Raw genomic sequence first — 16,888 nt, 5'->3', positions numbered from 1 at the left:
ATATTTAAATTTACGAAGTCAAAATTGTCATAATGGGTTTTAAATACGAGATAAAAACAGTAAAATAAGACCTTAAAGCCGCCTGCCCTATTTCTGATATATAAAGCAATTAATTAGTCCCAAAGCGCCATCTATTGAAACTTTAGTTTGAAACTCATTGGTACTACGTCAGTATAATATAAATTACTTAAGGGAGCAAATTGTCAGACACCGGGAAACTTTGGATCCTGAAAACCCCAGAGACTATGTCGATTACTGTTTGATCAGACAGCGGCAGAATCCGAAAAATCCCTCTTATTGCGGTATGCACTTTTTAAACGTTGTAGCTATAGTGAAATTGGTAAAATAAATCAAGCTTTTAAAACAGGGTTTGGTAGTGGACCCAGTTTTATAATTGTCCTGGGAAAATGGTACTCCTAATAATTAATATAATTTGTTCAATGCATGTAGACGAAATTCTAAACAACAATGGTCGGTTGATACTGCTGCGGTCAGTATCGACACTATGCGAACGTCCATGGAGTGGATGCTAGTGCTGATGGCTAAAAATTCCGACATCCAGGAAAACATTTACCAGGTAATCCACGCAGTATTTGTAAAAGATCAGAAGCCACGATGAGAGAATCTTTCCCTTTTGTCTATACACTATGGCGACCATTTTCGAGTGTAGGCGTAATTAAATTGATACTGAACCTTTATTATTATTATTGGAACTCTTTTCGCCATGGTGGCTGTTTTTCAGAAGTAGCAAGTCCCACCCCCTCGAAGATGATGTCCGTTTGATCCATGGTCCAGCTTCACTGGTGACAAAGTTCGTTAGTAGTTAAGCTAAATCTTTCATTTTAGAAAGCCTCGGTTGTCTTTAATATTTGAATAAAAAACAGTGGAAGAATATCGTGGACGAGTACGTTTAATTGTATCGTGGGATTCAAATTTTAATCTAGTCTTATAGGAACTATAATTGGACTTTGGTCATCTGGCAACGCTACGTAGTGCTACTATTTTGTTATAGCTTTGCTCACTTCAAACTCGCTGATTTATTACAAAAGTGATAAATGACTTAACTGTATTATCCTTAATAATTATTCAGACAAAGAACTGCCTAAGTGAAACACCCAACCCATCGCTGCCGGCTTACGTCACCAGCCTTTCGAAAAAATCCGAATTTTCCTGGTAAGACCTTGATTGATGGTATTCTTTATTCCCTTTTTAACTCCGTTTATTGCGAATGTGAGGATTTGTTTTGGTTTTTGGCGGTTTGCAATTGTAATATTAACGAGCGTGAAACACTGTTAAAAAGTTGGCAACTTCAGCTAATTGTCAAAGTCACTTAACAGCGCCTGAAAAGGGAGTAAAGGTAACTTTATATTTAATATATAATATAATCTCGTGCCTAATGTTACACGACTGATCTAACGGAAAATCTCTCTGAGCTGTATCTGCATCAACAACCATTTAGTTGGAAAGCTCTTTAGTTATCGTGGCCGACGAATCCAAAGTAGATACGAAAATCCTATAAAATTGTATAGTTATAATAGTGATTAGTCAAAGGTCAACAGTCAATCGAAGATTAAGGAAACTTACCTTTACACCACAGCTATAAAAACACCGGCCCAGTCAAATAGAACACTGAACTTGGAGGCGGAACTCGTGCCTAAAGTTACAAGACTGTTCTAACGGAAAAATCTCTTTTTTATGTTATAGGTAAAGTACTTTTTTTTCTTATCTATTGCTATGTATAAAGTATGTCACGAGTTTCTACCTGCATGGATACAATGAAAACTCATAAACACGACACGAGAGCTCAAACCAGCATGAGTAACCCAAATGGGGAAGAGATTAACTCGAAATTAACGAGCATAGAATCAAAATTTAGCTAGAAATTTGATTATTTGAATAAAAAACTCGATGTTATTAATACTATCTTAAGGAAACCGCGCTAAAATGACGAAGATTGAAGACTGCCAATTTCAAATGAAAATGAAGACTGTAGATCAAGAAATCCTAAGCCTATGTAAGGACACAAATAACAAAATAGATCATAATAGATAATCTAGACGTTACTATGAGGCGTACACATATTATTATGTAAATTATAAGGATAGACAAACCCTAGTTGCAAAAGTAACGGATCTCTTTTGAAATTATCTCTCGTTAAATATTACCGTTTCACTCACAAAGGAGACTATCCGAGGTGGTTATCACCGATTTTGTTGAAACTCGGGGGTCAGGTAGATCTTATGGTAGTATGAAAATTGGCAAAGGGAACAGTTGCAATGGGCTTTAGTTTTCCTATGGCAACCGAAAATGTTATTAACCTCTCAAAACGAAAAAACATCCATTTAAAAAAGCATGGGATTTTCTTGGTTTCACAGGGTAGTTTACTTACTTAAAAAATTTAAAAAAAAATTAAATTTTCAAAACTTACTCAAAAAGATGAATTTGACCTATTTTGGGTAAAATTGATCAAGGATTTTGGGTAAAATTTGTCAATTTTGGTTAAATTTTAACAAAATTTGGGTAACCGAGAAAATCCCATGCTTTTTTTAAATGGAAAGGTCAAAAACATTTTCGGTTGCCATAGGAAAACTAAAGCCCATTGCAACTTTTCCCTTTGGGAATTTTCATACTACCATAAGGTCTACCTAACCCTCGAGTTTCAATAAAATCGGTGATAACCACCTCGGGTAGTCCTCAGTCAAGTCACGGCCGTCTCGAGACGGCCGTGGTCAAGTGGTCCATACACCAAGCTAACAAAATTTGGGTTATTATCTATAAAGCAGATACTTTTGATATAAAAATGGACAAGCTTAAAAATTATATTCAGTTAAAGGGTCAAAATATATATATTGAACATGATTTCCCTAACCACTTTAATCTCAGATCGTTTGCTAAGACGAAAATTCCCTCTAAATTCAAATGGATTAACACTAACTCTATCTAAATTTATAATACTATATAGGGTGTTTCAAAAGGTTTTGGAAAAATTTGAAGGAGTTGTAGGGGGTGAGTTGAGAAGTATGCCTGTTTTTCTCCCATTTTCCTACGATGAGTTAAAAGAGCGCCAGAGAGCTTCAAAGTGTCGCCCGGGAAGTAGGCTGCAACAAGCGCAAAACCAAGCAGCAGGGAAATGTGAACATTAAGGTTTGGGTTCGTGTTATAGGTAATAAAGGACTTTGTAAACAAAACGAGGTAACCAGCGTAAAAAAGTAAATTTAAACAGTATTTAAAGTCCCAAAAATACGAAAAATATAAAACCCACAGAAATAAATTAAATAATACGATTAAAAATGCCAGATAAAATTATTATAAAAAACCATTACGAAAAAGTAAAAGTTCTAAGAATACCTGGAAAATTGTCAATAAAAATATTAAACCAAAGCAAAGTGTCCATATCTCAGCCGACCTCTTCAATACTTTTTTTTGTGCGCGAATTCTGGAGATAATTACAGCGACGCGAATAAATTTGTTAAATGAAATTCAAAATCTATGTTTCTCTGGGACTTTAACGAAGTGGAATTAATTACAATAATTAAAAACTTGAACGACAATGCCCCGCGGTTCGACGGTATCCCTTCAAAAATTATAAAAAAAAGTTTCCTCTAATATATTAATTGCGCTTTTATATCTAATTAACTAATTTAAATTGGGCGATACCCAACAATTCTTAAAAATGTAATTATTATTCCAATTTTTAAAATCGATAATTGGAGGGATCACGGAAATCTTTGACAAACTTGTGTTTTTATAGGAGCCTACGTTATTAATAAAGGCCTGTGCACGCAACCCTTTCGATTTTAATTTCCGAATTTTTTAGTTCGCTTGTATTTGCCGCTTGAGGGCGCTCTTCCTTGTCAATAATTTTGAATTTAGGGAACTTTCGCGCGGCTTCTAACAGACTGCAGAGTCGATAGGAGCTAGCTGCCTTCGGAAAGGGAAAATTATGAAATGGTCTTCCCCCTTCCATAAAACGTTCAGCGTAAAGGTTCATCCAATGAAATTTGTACGCAACACTGCGTTATCGTGTTTAAAGGCTCGCTGCGTTCTCCTTGTGTTTGTTGCTACTTGATAGAAGTTTGTGGCACCGATCTAGTCTAGTCAGGTATTTTATCAAAACAAAGCGTATTAACATGGAGATAAAACACCTCCATGGTATTAAAAGTATTATTTAAATTTACTTCCTTATTTCATTTACTTCTGATATTATATATTTAATACTGATTTGCTTTAAACTTTAAATTGTGGAAAAACGCAGGGAAATTGATTAAAATTCAAATTCTGGCGCGAGCCGCCAAATTTTTGAAAAGTTAAAGACAACAAAGACCGCCACCTACCGGTCTTTCACGCGTAAGCCACAAGCTGCTGCCACCCCTTAGATATCGAGCATGCACAGGCCTTTATTAAGTACTTAGGCTATGGTCTTTATACAGGGTGTCCACTAAAAAATTAACCAGGCTGAATATCTCAAAATATGTTTTAGGTAAGAATTTGGAATTTTCAGGTCGCATAGAGTATGCAGGGGGAAAACCTACTATGGAAATGTAGATGACCTTGAACCATGTCTTCAACGTCATCCAAATATTATATCGGGAACCGTAAGTGTTAGAAAGTTGGTTCCAATTAATAAAGTAATCCCCGTCACATTTTTGGTCTAGATAGCTTTGACCCGATCGGAATTGGCCAATAGGAAGTCGAGAAAGTTATTTTCCAAAATCACAAAGGTCGTAAAAGGTAAAATTGCAAGAAAGTGGTAATAACTCGAACAAAAGTCGTTTTTCGTTATCGAAATTTGCTAGACAAACTCATCATGAAGTGAGATAGGAGCTGAAAATAAGCAAGATACGTGCTTTGCGCGAAATAAGTTGTGAATATCAAAGATACGTTAAATGTTTTCTCGATTTAAAATAAGAAATTCAATTGCAACCTATTAATGTTGTTAATGTTGTATACGTAAATTGGGGTGTAGAATCGAAATATGTCAATTTTGACAAAACCACGTATCTCAAGTTACGTGGTTTTGTTTTAACGGCGACGATATTCCAGAGCCAAAAACAGAATAAAAATACTTAACGACTGGCTTAAACCTAATTATCTTGAAACTATCAAAGAAAACACTGGGGATAGACGAGTGGCCCTAAATGGGTTAGAGTGTGCAATAACTGGTGGCTTTACCGGGGATTCGGGGTCCGGCTCTTGAGATGTTAGCTCTGATCAAATGGTGCTATCTCCACCTCCGACTTCGGTCAGGTTTGGGCTGGATACTGAACTTCGGTTCAGGCTAACGGAGAGGGTCCAGGCAAACTGGTCGCCTCGGCGGATTGGGTAGCCTGCTGTGGGGCGGCGGGCCTCCATATGCGGGCACGGCGGTCCTGTTTCCCGGCCTTTTGGAACCACACCGGGATCTCCGGTGCCAGCTTTGCCGGGTTACTTGGACTGCTGTGTGCTCGTCGTTCCCCTTTAGGAGCTCTTTCCAAAGGGCTTGGCTCCCTGCCTTCCTAGGTAGGGTGTCGGCCGGAGTTGCTAGAGCATCCGTTCTCTATCCCACTGCTGTGTGCGAAGTGGTGGGCTGGTCGTCCCATTGTTGCACCTTCTGTTGGGTTGAGCGGCTTGCGTCGAGGGTGCGACTATCAGTAGTAGGGTTTTGCTACCCATGCTGGTTTTGTCACCTGTCCGGGCTTGTGGACGCTGGCGTAGGGCATTCTGATGATAGGCCTCCGGTGGTGTGGTTTTTTGTTACCGGTACACTGGGCTATAAATTCTGACTACACAAGTGGATAGACGAGTACTTGGAATACTCATATAAATTGTATAGCTTTCATACAATAAATAAAAATATCATATAGTATTTACTAGAGTTGTTAATTTTCCGGAAAAATAAAATGCGGAAAAACTTCTGGAAAAATAAAAAATTTAAACATAAATTATTTTATAAGATAAAACTAGTCTAGAGGTTTTGTTTTACTTTTAGATTCGAAAAATGAGGCGAAAATGCAGCTTTATTTAAATTTGTAAATAATCATGGAATGAAAACTTTTTTATGATTTTTTCGGAAAAATTCGGAAATTTCCGGAAAAAAAGCCTCGGTCATTTTTCGCAAAAACGTTTCCGACTTACAACTCTAGTATTTGCGTAATTTTGAACTTTTTAACCAACAAATAATGCGATAAATTTATTTTGAATTTTTATACAGGCATATCTCATATTGTAATTTTATATGGAAAAACACATCGTACCACAATTTAAACAGATGGCTACAAACAAGTTGGCAAGCCAAAATATACCTCACACACACACACACACACACACACACACGCAAGCACACACGCACGCAAGCACACGCGCACGCAAGCACACACGCACGCAAGCACACACACACGCAAGCACACACACACACACACGCAAGCACACACACACACACGCAAGCACACGCAAGCACACACACACACGCAAGCACACACACACACGCAAGCACACACACACACGCAAGCACACACACACACGCAAGCACACACACACGCGCAAGCACACACACACACGCAAGCACACACGCAAGCACGCACGCAAGCACGCACGCACGCACGCACGCACACACACATTCGTGCGTATTTAATTTTCTTTATAGAAACACAATTTTGTCGTACAGTCTAAATTTAATACTAAAACTTCTAATATTATACCTACAGTTAGCAGTATATCATTTTTAAATAAAATATAGCTGTTATTTCCGGTCGACTTGTGATTTGTCATGTTAATAGGAACCACAGATGGACATATGCGTATAGTTTTTGTAACGGCACGTGAGTTTATTATTGGAAAACCAGTTGTATCTAATTGCCATTCGTATCGAAAAGGTGACCTTGAAGTATCTTCGGTCCTTGAATCTCTCATGATCTCTGAAACTTGAGAATTATTTTCACGCCAAATGTTGATAAGGTTATAAGAATGTCAGACATCGGTTATCATTCGCGCAACTGCTTCTATTTCGTTAAAAGGCTCGAATTCATTTTGCATATTTTTATCTATATCGGGTGTATGTTGTCGGTCAAGCTCAGAGTATAAAGTCTGGGGGATTCCTTGTTTCACATTTGTAGATGTTTTCAAGATTTAAAAAATATAGGATGGGAACGGGTGATTCTGGTCACTTTTCGTAATTTGAAGTTTTATTGTGTTTATTCATATTGGCGCTGAAAATTAACACATTGAGAGTCAAGTGTAACAAAAAATAATAATATCGGTCTTTTCTAGTAACTTCACCCAGTGAAAAAAATATAAAATAATAATTTTAAAATAAATTAAAACACTTTCAAAACTAAAGTTACGGTTTATTTAGAAATAAATGATGTTCAATCCAACAATAGAAACATTAACTTGAATATCATCAGAAGTTTATAATATAAATCTTACGAGATAAGTATATATTTGTATAAGCCATTATTATAAGCAAGTTCGAGGGAAATTATCGCATCAAGGCTTCGTTACGTCGATAGGCGTAATATCAAAAGTTACATAATTACAAAAAGTGTGACAATCCCTGTACTTTCGTATGCTAAAGGTTTAATGAATGCTCGACTTGAGATCGACCACATAAAAGACTATTTATTGTCGCCTTCCTGGCTCTTTTTTCAGTCTATGGTATTATATCGTAGGTAGATGGCGATAGCATCTCCACAGAACGACGAAAAATAAAAAATACACTAACTTTGTCCAGTGCTAATTAGTTCCTCCGTTCCTCACTACGAGGCGTTATTTGTTGGTTTTAACTTCCTTCCCTCCCCAAGGCATACTTTCCCTTCTCCCCTCCCAACTTGTATTTCGCTCGTAACATTCATTAAGAAATAGGTCCGAATGACACTTTTGGTAATTATGTCACTTTTGGTATATCAATATCATGTCGTTGTTTTTGTTATAAGCCAGTTAAGCATATATTATATTTCAATTTCAAAATATAGTATTATTAATTGTTTTAAAACTAAATAAAGAAACTTCTTCTATAAGTAACTCCTAAAGTAACTCCTCGGAATGTCATAATTATTCCATCCACGCACGCCTATCATTTCGATAAGACGCTCTAAATACTACTTGTGGTAAATGTTCGCAAAAATGGAGGAAAAAAGTCACACATCTATCTTCAATTTTGTTTTTCAATAATTATAATAATTATCGCGGCCTTGGGGTATTTGGTAATAATATATCAACGAAGCAGATTACTGATATTGTCGTAACTATATTCCCAGTTCATAACGTGAATGGAACAGATTTATGCATCGCAAAACGGTCCACAAATCAAACTTTCGAAGCGGTTATGGAGGAATTTAGGGCGATTACGAACGAATACTGCGTAGAGTTGTTCTTCATTATACCGTCAGTTTTGGGAATCTATTGGTTGGCGACTACGCTATGGTCCAGGAAGGGGCTACCTCCTGGGCCCATAGGTTTGCCCTTGGTTGGTTACTGGCCGTTTCTGCTCTTTTCTCCGGAGAAGCGACTGAAAGAAATTGGAGACAAATATGGTTCAATTTTTGGGTAAAACTAGATTTTGAATCTTCGCTTTTCCTTCAAATTTATTTCGTGTACCCTTTTAAAGAATCCAACTGGGGACCAAATATTTAGTGGTGCTCAACGACTACGAAACGACGAACGAAGCGTACCGTAAAGATGCCGCTAACGCGCGGCCGGACATGGAATTCTACAACTTCTCGAAACAAGATCGTAATTTTTTTTATTAATCCACTTGTCTCAATTATTTATTATCATTTGATAACGGTATTTTAATTCAGACTTCGCCGGAATGAATGGACCCGAGTGGAGAGACCACCGCAAATTCTTCACCGGCTATTTGAGAGTTCTCTTTGGAAACCAACCAGGAACGCAAAACCTTCAGGACATCTTGTTCGTGAGTCGCCTTATTTGTTTTGAAGGCTGAAAGGGGAACGGCCAAGCTTTAACCAGTTAGATATAACCCGTTAAAAAATAAAATTTTTGGCGAAAACCGCATAAAAAAATATTAAGTGGTTAATTTTTAATAAAATAAAGAAATTTAGGGAAATTGAAAAGCGCGCTTCCGCCGCGACACCTGGTGAGAAATCGGTGAGACAGAAAAACAATATAATAGCGCGCGCTGCTGAAGACGCGAAAGATTTGTTTCGAGGCGCGTTCCAGTTATACGAGACCTAAGCCTAAATTGCGCGATTTTAGAAGTTAGGATAGTTCACAAATCGCTCACTAAGGTGCTGCTGGCGCTGGCGATACACCTTAATATGGCGGCGAAAATTCAAACCCAAATACTTTTTAGGCAAAAAACTATTTTTTCAAGACGAAATAAGGTACGTGTAAATATATTGAACGTCTTTTTGATCTTTTGATATGCAAATAAGGCGATATTTGAAAATGCTTGGCCGTTCCCCTTTAAGAAGGATATATTACCGTTAATTCCAATATCTTGTCAATAGGAAGAATTTAACGGTTTGATTAACGAAATCGACGGAAAAGTTGGAAAAAACGAACATTCTTTTAACGTCAGCAATTTAGCGAGACAAACTGCCAACAATGTTCTGTTACGATACTTGTTTTCCGTCAGCGTACCATTCAGCCACCCTTTAACCCAGGCTATGAAGGACCAACACAAACCGTTACTAGACCAGACGGTACCATTCACTGTCGTCAGTTGTTTCCGCGAATTGCGTTGGATTCTTCGTCGCATTTTGCCTTCGCAGCGTGTCCTCAAGCGATCGTCGGCAGAAATCGCGTCTTTTATGCGGTTGGACTTTTGGAAATTCGTCATCACTTATTCAAATTAATTCTAATATCGTGTAATTTTTTTAAAGAGATCAAATTGACAAACACCGGGAAACTCTGGATCCTGAAAACCCCAGAGACTACGTCGATTACTTCCTGATCAAACAGCAACAGAATCCGAATAATCCTTCTTATTGCGGTATGCACTTTTCAAACGTTCTTGTTGCTGCAATGCAACTGACGGGACTTTTAAAATCGGGTTTGATAAATCAGAGTGAGCCATCATCACTGAACCCGGTTTCATAAGCCTCGTTAAAAAGGTATACCTAAATAAATTGTGAAATATAATAAATATAGACGAAATTCTAAACAACAACTGTCAGGTGATACTGCTGGCCGGTACCGACACTATGCGAACGTCCATGGAGTGGATGCTAGTGTTAATGGCTAAAAATCCCGACATCCAGGAAAAAATCTGCGATGAAATCCACGCAGTATTTGGCAAAGAACAGAAACCACGATGGGAGGATCGCTACCTTTTACCTTACACCATGGCGACCATCTTTGAGTGTCAGCGATGGAAGACCTTAGTACCCATCAGCTCTGTTCGAATGTAGTTGAAACTCAACTTTGATATTTTGTTTTATCTGATATGTCTTTGATTGTTAAGGGCCTTGGAGGACATTCCGGTTAAGGGATATGTCATACCAAAAGGATCTCACATGGTGAGTAATTTGATAGGCATTCACAACGACGAAACCTACTGGAAGGACCCGTCGGAGTTCAAACCAGAACGCTATTTGGACGAAAATGGGAAAACCAACGTGAATCAGAGATTGGCTGCCTTTTCCTACGGTAAGGATCCACTTGAGAAACTCCCGGGATGGTTTCTGACGAAGCGAATATACGTTAGGTAAACGCGACTGTCCCGGATCACAACAAGCGCTGATGGAACTCTTTTTCGCCATGGTGGCTGTTCTTCAGAAGTATCAGGTGCAACCCCCTTCCGGAGGCATTTCTCTCGAAGAAGATGATGGTTTGATCCATGCTCCAGCTTCACCGGTGGTAAAATTCGTTATTAGAAGCTAAATATTTATTTTTATTTAATATTTGAATAAAAATAATCAAAGAACGTGGATGAATAAGTCTTCTTAGTAGCTATTTCGTGAGACCTTCACCTGTTTAAACGTTTAGTAGTACGTGGAAACTAAATTGTAGTTGCTTTGCCTTTATTCTCAACACTGTTGAAGCAAAATTGTTTTTCAATGGGCTTTAATTTGCTTCCCATCTTAAATAAAAATTAAGGGTGACGAATGAAAATGTTTGTTCTTTTTCGTTTATCTGCGGGTCACATACAACATCTCACAACGACAGCTTGATGGCATTATAGTAATGGGTTTTGGCACGTGATTATATTTCATTGTTCATGATAATCAAGGACAAGAAATCCATGGAAACTACCGGTTCCCGGTTATTGACTTACTGCATTCGTTAGAAGGTTAAGTCAAGTCAAAACTAATTAAATTGTGGTGTGCTTTCTCAAAGCTTGGTTTTTTGAGTCAGAGCAGTAAGACCCCTAAAATTTGGGATAAATAAGGCAACATATGTTGTCGACTGAAAACTTCTTTTGTTCAAAATACAGCTACGAGGTGACTTTAAAGAAAATTTAATAATATAATTGGAGAGCTCTGTTTCGATTGGTCCTTTACGACGAATTGCTCTGCTGTCGAAATACTGATATTAAGTACGATGTCACTAAGGGAAATGGCAATAGGTAATATCTCCCCAAGATGATGACAAAAACTATGATATGTCATGAAGGGGGATGTCAAGAAGTACGATATGTCATTAAGGGGAATGTCAAGAAGTACGATATATCCTTAAGGGGGATGTCAAGAAGCACGATATGTCAATAATGGGGATGTCCAGAAGTACGATATATAAATAAGGTGGATGTCAAGAAGTGCTATATGTCATTAAGGGGGATGTCAAGAAGTGCTATATGTCATTAAGGGGGATGTCAAGAAGTACGATATGTCATTAAGGGGGATGTCAAGAAGTACGATATGTCATTAAGGGGGATGTCAAGAAGTACGATATGTCATTAAGGGGGATGTCAAGAAGTACGATGTCACTAAACGGGTGTCATAGAGTACAATGTGACTAAGGGGAATGTCATTAGGCGACATTGTCAATTATTAGGGATGTCATTAGGCGGCATTGTCAATTATTAGGGATGTCATTAGGCGGCATTGTCAATTATTGGCGATGTCATTAGGCGGCATTGTCAATTATTGGGAATATCATTAGGTGGCATTGTCAATTATTGGGGATGTCATTAGGCGGCATTGTCAATTATTGGGGATGTCATTAGGCGGCATTGTCAATTATTGGGGATGTCATTAGGCGGCATTGTCAATTATTGGGGATATCATTAGGCGGCATAGTCAATTATTAGGGATGTCATTAGGCGGCATTGTCAATTATTGGGGATGTCATTAGGCGGCATTGTCAATTATTGGGGATGTCATTAGGCGGCATTGTCAATTATTGGGAATGTCATTAGGCGGCATTGTCAATTATTGGGGATGTCATTAGGCGGCATTGTCAATTATTGGGGACGTCATTAGGCGGCATTGTCAATTATTGGGGATGTCATTAGGCGGCATTGTCAATTATTGGGGATGTCATTAGGCGGCATAGTCAATTATTGGGGATGTCATTAGGCGGCATAGTCAATTATTATGGATGTCATTAGGCGGCATTGTCAATTATTGGGGATGTCATTAGGCGGCATTGTCAATTATTGGGGATGTCATTAGGCGGCATTGTCAATTATTGGGGATGTCATTAGGCGGCATTGTCAATTATTGGGGATGTCATTAGGCGGCATTGTCAATTATTGGGGATGTCATTAGGTGGCATTGTCAATTATTAGGGATGTCATAAGATACTATTTTACTAAGGGAATATCACGAGGGGAAGAGTCACGACGTATATGATCTGTCACAAGAGTAAATTACTAAAGGAATGCAACTAAATACGATTGTCACAAGGGAAATATTTTCATAATTAATTATAGGAATTTTCAGTTTAATTAAGCTGCGCTTTGAGGAAACTTCTTTTGATAACTGTTTTTTGAGGAGCTGCAGAGCAATGTATCTGCTCTTTAATGATGCTGCGCTTTGAATAAACTGAACTTGAAAGGATCTGCTAATTTTTGGGAATTACTTAAAAGGTAGTCGCTAACTTTGGGGGAGTTGTGCTTTAAAGAACTGCCAGTTTTGGAGCCGCACTTTAAGTTAATTACGCCTTCGTGAACGGCCTACTTCGAGAACAACATTATCAGAAACTGTTTATAAAAGCAGCTACAGAGCTACTGCCTTTTTTAGTATCAACGGTTTATTCAAATTAGCATCTACTGGTTCGCGACTACGCTTTGGTCCAAGCAGCGGCTACCTCATACCCTATTCGTTTAATTTAACATAAGGTTATTTCAATGTAGTGTATCCGGAATTCCTTTGTCGATATTAAGAGGAAGCCTGAACAATCTTGAAAAACTATCTTTCGGTAACCGTGAAGGTTGATGGAACGCCGCATCCCGAGGAGGAGATCAACCCGGCGAAGCTGCTCTTTGGCGAGATGAGCGAAAGATGATGAGCTTCCAACGAGTCCGGAAGTGGACAAAGAAGAAACAATTAGGGATTGGATCCCCTGGAGTATTGGAGAGTGCGGTCAATCGCTGGGTGTACGGCGGTCATAAAGAGAACTTTCTCCGTCGCCGCAGTGGATTTGCAGGCTTTTAGTCTATAAGGAATTCCGACCTTTTATCAAAATGGACATCCTCATTTTGATAAAAGGTCACCTTTAAATGTATTGTCTAGTGTGGTGCCAGGGCCGGATTAAGACTTTATGGGGCCCTAGGCCCAAGTTAATGTTGGTGCCCCCTTTCAATAGCGAGCTAGGCGCTTCCTCAATTTATAATTGAGAAATGGAAGGAAAATTAATTTTGCTGCCAGATTTAGTATGTCGTCAGGGGCTAGACGGCAGTCCGTCAGAGAATGTGACAATCAAACTATTTTAGTTCATAGGGATGGACGCATTTACTAAAATTACTCCGGAAAATATTTTGTGAAAAGCAAATGATTAAAGTTTTGTACTTTAATTTTTTTCGAACCCTCTTGGTGCCCCTTTTAGGCTTGGTGCCCTAGGCCCAAGCCTATTCGGCCTATTGATTAATCCGGCCCTGTGTGGTGCGTACTGTTGGCTTAACCCAGTTATGGATTTTTTGAGTTCCTGTTATTGGAAATTAATATTCAAAACACTTCCAAATAATTAAGAGAATGATGGGTGGATAAAGATGTTTTGGCCAACATACTTAAGGGGTGCGAGCGTTTTCTTACAGGGGTGCCACTAACCAACTTAAGCTTTAATGCAATTAATTAATAAGTGGGGGCCGCGATGTGAACTGCAGTCTACACTTCCATCGCGTTTCGCAGTCCTTTCGCTGAAATGAAATGAAGAAGTATGACACCTTAAAGCTTCATATCACATTTTATTTATTTATTTACTATATTTCTTTGAGCTGAGAGCGCGAGAGCTTTAGCAGTATTCAATTAGAAAATGAGAGAGCAGTCGCTTTCTTTACAAAATTGAAAGAAGAAAAGAGATGAGCTATCAGTATATATGAGCATTTATGAGATAGATAAATTATCTAAATCGTTCTTGAGAAGAGCGTGGGGTACAAATATATCAGGTTAGAATGAGCGGATTGTGAGCTGAGATTGAATTTTAAAAAATGCCCACCAGAATTTAACTTTCCTGGAAGTACCCGATACATGAATATTTCTAAATGAAATTTTGAACTTAATAATAATAATAATAATAATAATAATCAGCTAGGCACCACCCTAGGCCTAAGTATATATATTCTCACTATCATGATATTTGGATTTTTGCAATATATGATTCCTGTTAAAGGGCCACAGAATCAGTTGTTTTTGGAAGCAGGAATGTTTGCCTGAGTCATGTCCTGAAATTCTGCCGGAATTTTTCTAAAGATTTTGTGGACCTTTGTCAGGAGATGTTTTACAGAAATTTCATTAGGGGCAACAGAAATGTTTTGGGTAACTCAAACCTCCCCTAAGTATCATTTATCTTCTTCGTATTCACTGATTTATAGAAAATAACTACACTTCTAAAATGTTGTTCTTTGCAGCGGTGACGAAGGGATTGGAAACAAGTATATTGCTTACCTGTTTTATTCTCACGATGATAGAAATCATCGGGGAACTAGCTATTTTGTGTTTTAACTTTCGTATGACCTTGTTTATATAATCATATTGCTTAGGTCAGACAACTGTCCGAACTCTTGAGTCCCTATAGCACGCCGTTGTCTGATAAACCGGGCTCAAAATTAGCAAACCGAAAATGGTCTAAACCTGAGACAAATTCCAGTACACAGATACTAACAATTGTAAGATCGTCTGTATTCTGTAAATCGAAGACATAATTCAAATTTCAATATACAGTAAATTTAAATGGTAAAACTAAAAATAGAGAAAGAGGCAAAAAATAAATTTATAGAGAGTAACTTCAGGGACGTCATTTGGGTGGGGCAAGGTGCTGCATTGACCTCTCCCCAATAATTTTTTTTTAGGATCCCTGGGTAACTGGGGAATTCGAAACTTATTTTGAAGGGGACTAGGGGAGAGATGTTCGGATTTTGGCGAAAATATTCCAAATTTGATTAAAAAACGAAAGCATTCAACCAGAGCAATCTTCTTTTAAATGCCGCGGGATCAGTGAAAATCTAAAATAGGCGTGCGTTTTGGGCCGGATGTTATGGAACTATATGACTTTTCTCGATCATGACGCGTACCGTTCTGTCTAGTATGAAGAGTACATTGAATTTGCTAACTGGGAAATTGCGGTTTGCAGTAAAGCATTTGTATAATGTATACGTGGCATTTGAGCTACTGCCGGTAGGTTTTCAACGGGATTAATTTTGTATTCCATCGGAATGGATCACATCTTTCCTTCCATGACTTATTATTGATTAACAGTTTTCAGTTTTTTATGGTTTGTATCGATCTCGCGGTCATACCATAAGAGCGGGAATAGTAAAAGCTATTTGTGATGTGTTGAGCTCGCCAAGTCCGTAAACCGAAATGAACAAAAACGATTATAAAGTACAAGTACCATCATGTGCCTTCAACACTATAAGTACCATCATGTGTCTTCATCAATACAAGTACCATGATGTGCCTTCAACACTATAAGTACCATCATGTGCCTTCAACACTAAGTACCATCATGTGCCTTCAACACTATAAGTACCATCATGTGTCTTCAACAATACAATTACCATCATGTGACTTCAGCAGTACAAGTACCATCATGTGTCTTCAACAGTACATGTACCATCATGTGTCTTAAACAGTACAAGTACCATCATGTGTCTTAAACAGTACAAGTACCATCATGTGTCTTAAACAGTACAAGTACCATCATGTGTCTTCAACAGTACAAATACCATCATGTGTCTTGAACAGTACAAGCACCATCATGGGTCTTAAACAGTACAAGCACCATCATGTGTCTTCAACAATAGAACTACCATAAGGTAGTTATCAGCAATGGAATTTAGGAAAACAGTTTTAAAGAAAAATAAAATTTAATTATTTATTTTTTTTTAGTATTTTTAACAGTTTTAACTAAAACGCTTAAGGACATTTTTGTTTCCTAGTACCATGGCGTTAATTATAATTTGCCCAATTTAAAACAAAAATCAAGAATTATCAACCACGATTATAAAGTACAAGTACCATCATGTGCCTTCAACACTATAAGTACCATCATGTGTCTTCAACAATACAAGTACCATCATGTGCCTTCAACAATACAAGTACCATCATGTGTCTTCAACAATACAAGTACCATCGTGTGCCTTCAACACTATAAGTACCATCATGTGCCTTCAACACTATAAGTACCATCATGTGCCTTCAACACTATAAGTACCATCATGTGACTTCAACAGTACAAGTACCATCATGTGACTTCAACAGTACAAGTACCATCATGTGTCTTCAACAGTACAAGTACCATCATGTGTCTTCAACAGTACAAGTACCATCATGTGTCTTCAACA

General features: G+C 38.0%; 1 protein-coding gene across 1 annotated transcript; it reads left to right on the top strand.

Moving 5' to 3' along the window:
• The first annotated feature begins 1,997 nt into the window (after positions 1-1,997).
• Positions 1,998-10,871, top strand: LOC149923009 (cytochrome P450 2J4-like). Its single transcript, XM_090162954.1, has 10 exons — positions 1,998-2,014; positions 2,963-3,006; positions 8,235-8,523; positions 8,585-8,709; positions 8,778-8,893; positions 9,450-9,757; positions 9,825-9,934; positions 10,093-10,348; positions 10,406-10,590; positions 10,649-10,871. Coding segments are annotated over exons 1-10 (1,611 nt in total). The 5' UTR covers positions 1,998-2,012; the 3' UTR covers positions 10,825-10,871.
• The last annotated feature ends 6,017 nt before the right edge of the window (positions 10,872-16,888 follow it).

The sequence above is a fragment of the Leiobunum rupestre genome, chromosome 11 (genome assembly GCF_980474605.1).
Source record: "Leiobunum rupestre chromosome 11, qqLeiRupe1.1.hap1, whole genome shotgun sequence".
NCBI lineage: Eukaryota > Metazoa > Arthropoda > Arachnida > Opiliones > Sclerosomatidae > Leiobunum > Leiobunum rupestre.
The sequence above is the reverse complement of the archived record's forward strand: the minus strand, read 5'-3'. Positions and strand labels throughout refer to the sequence as shown.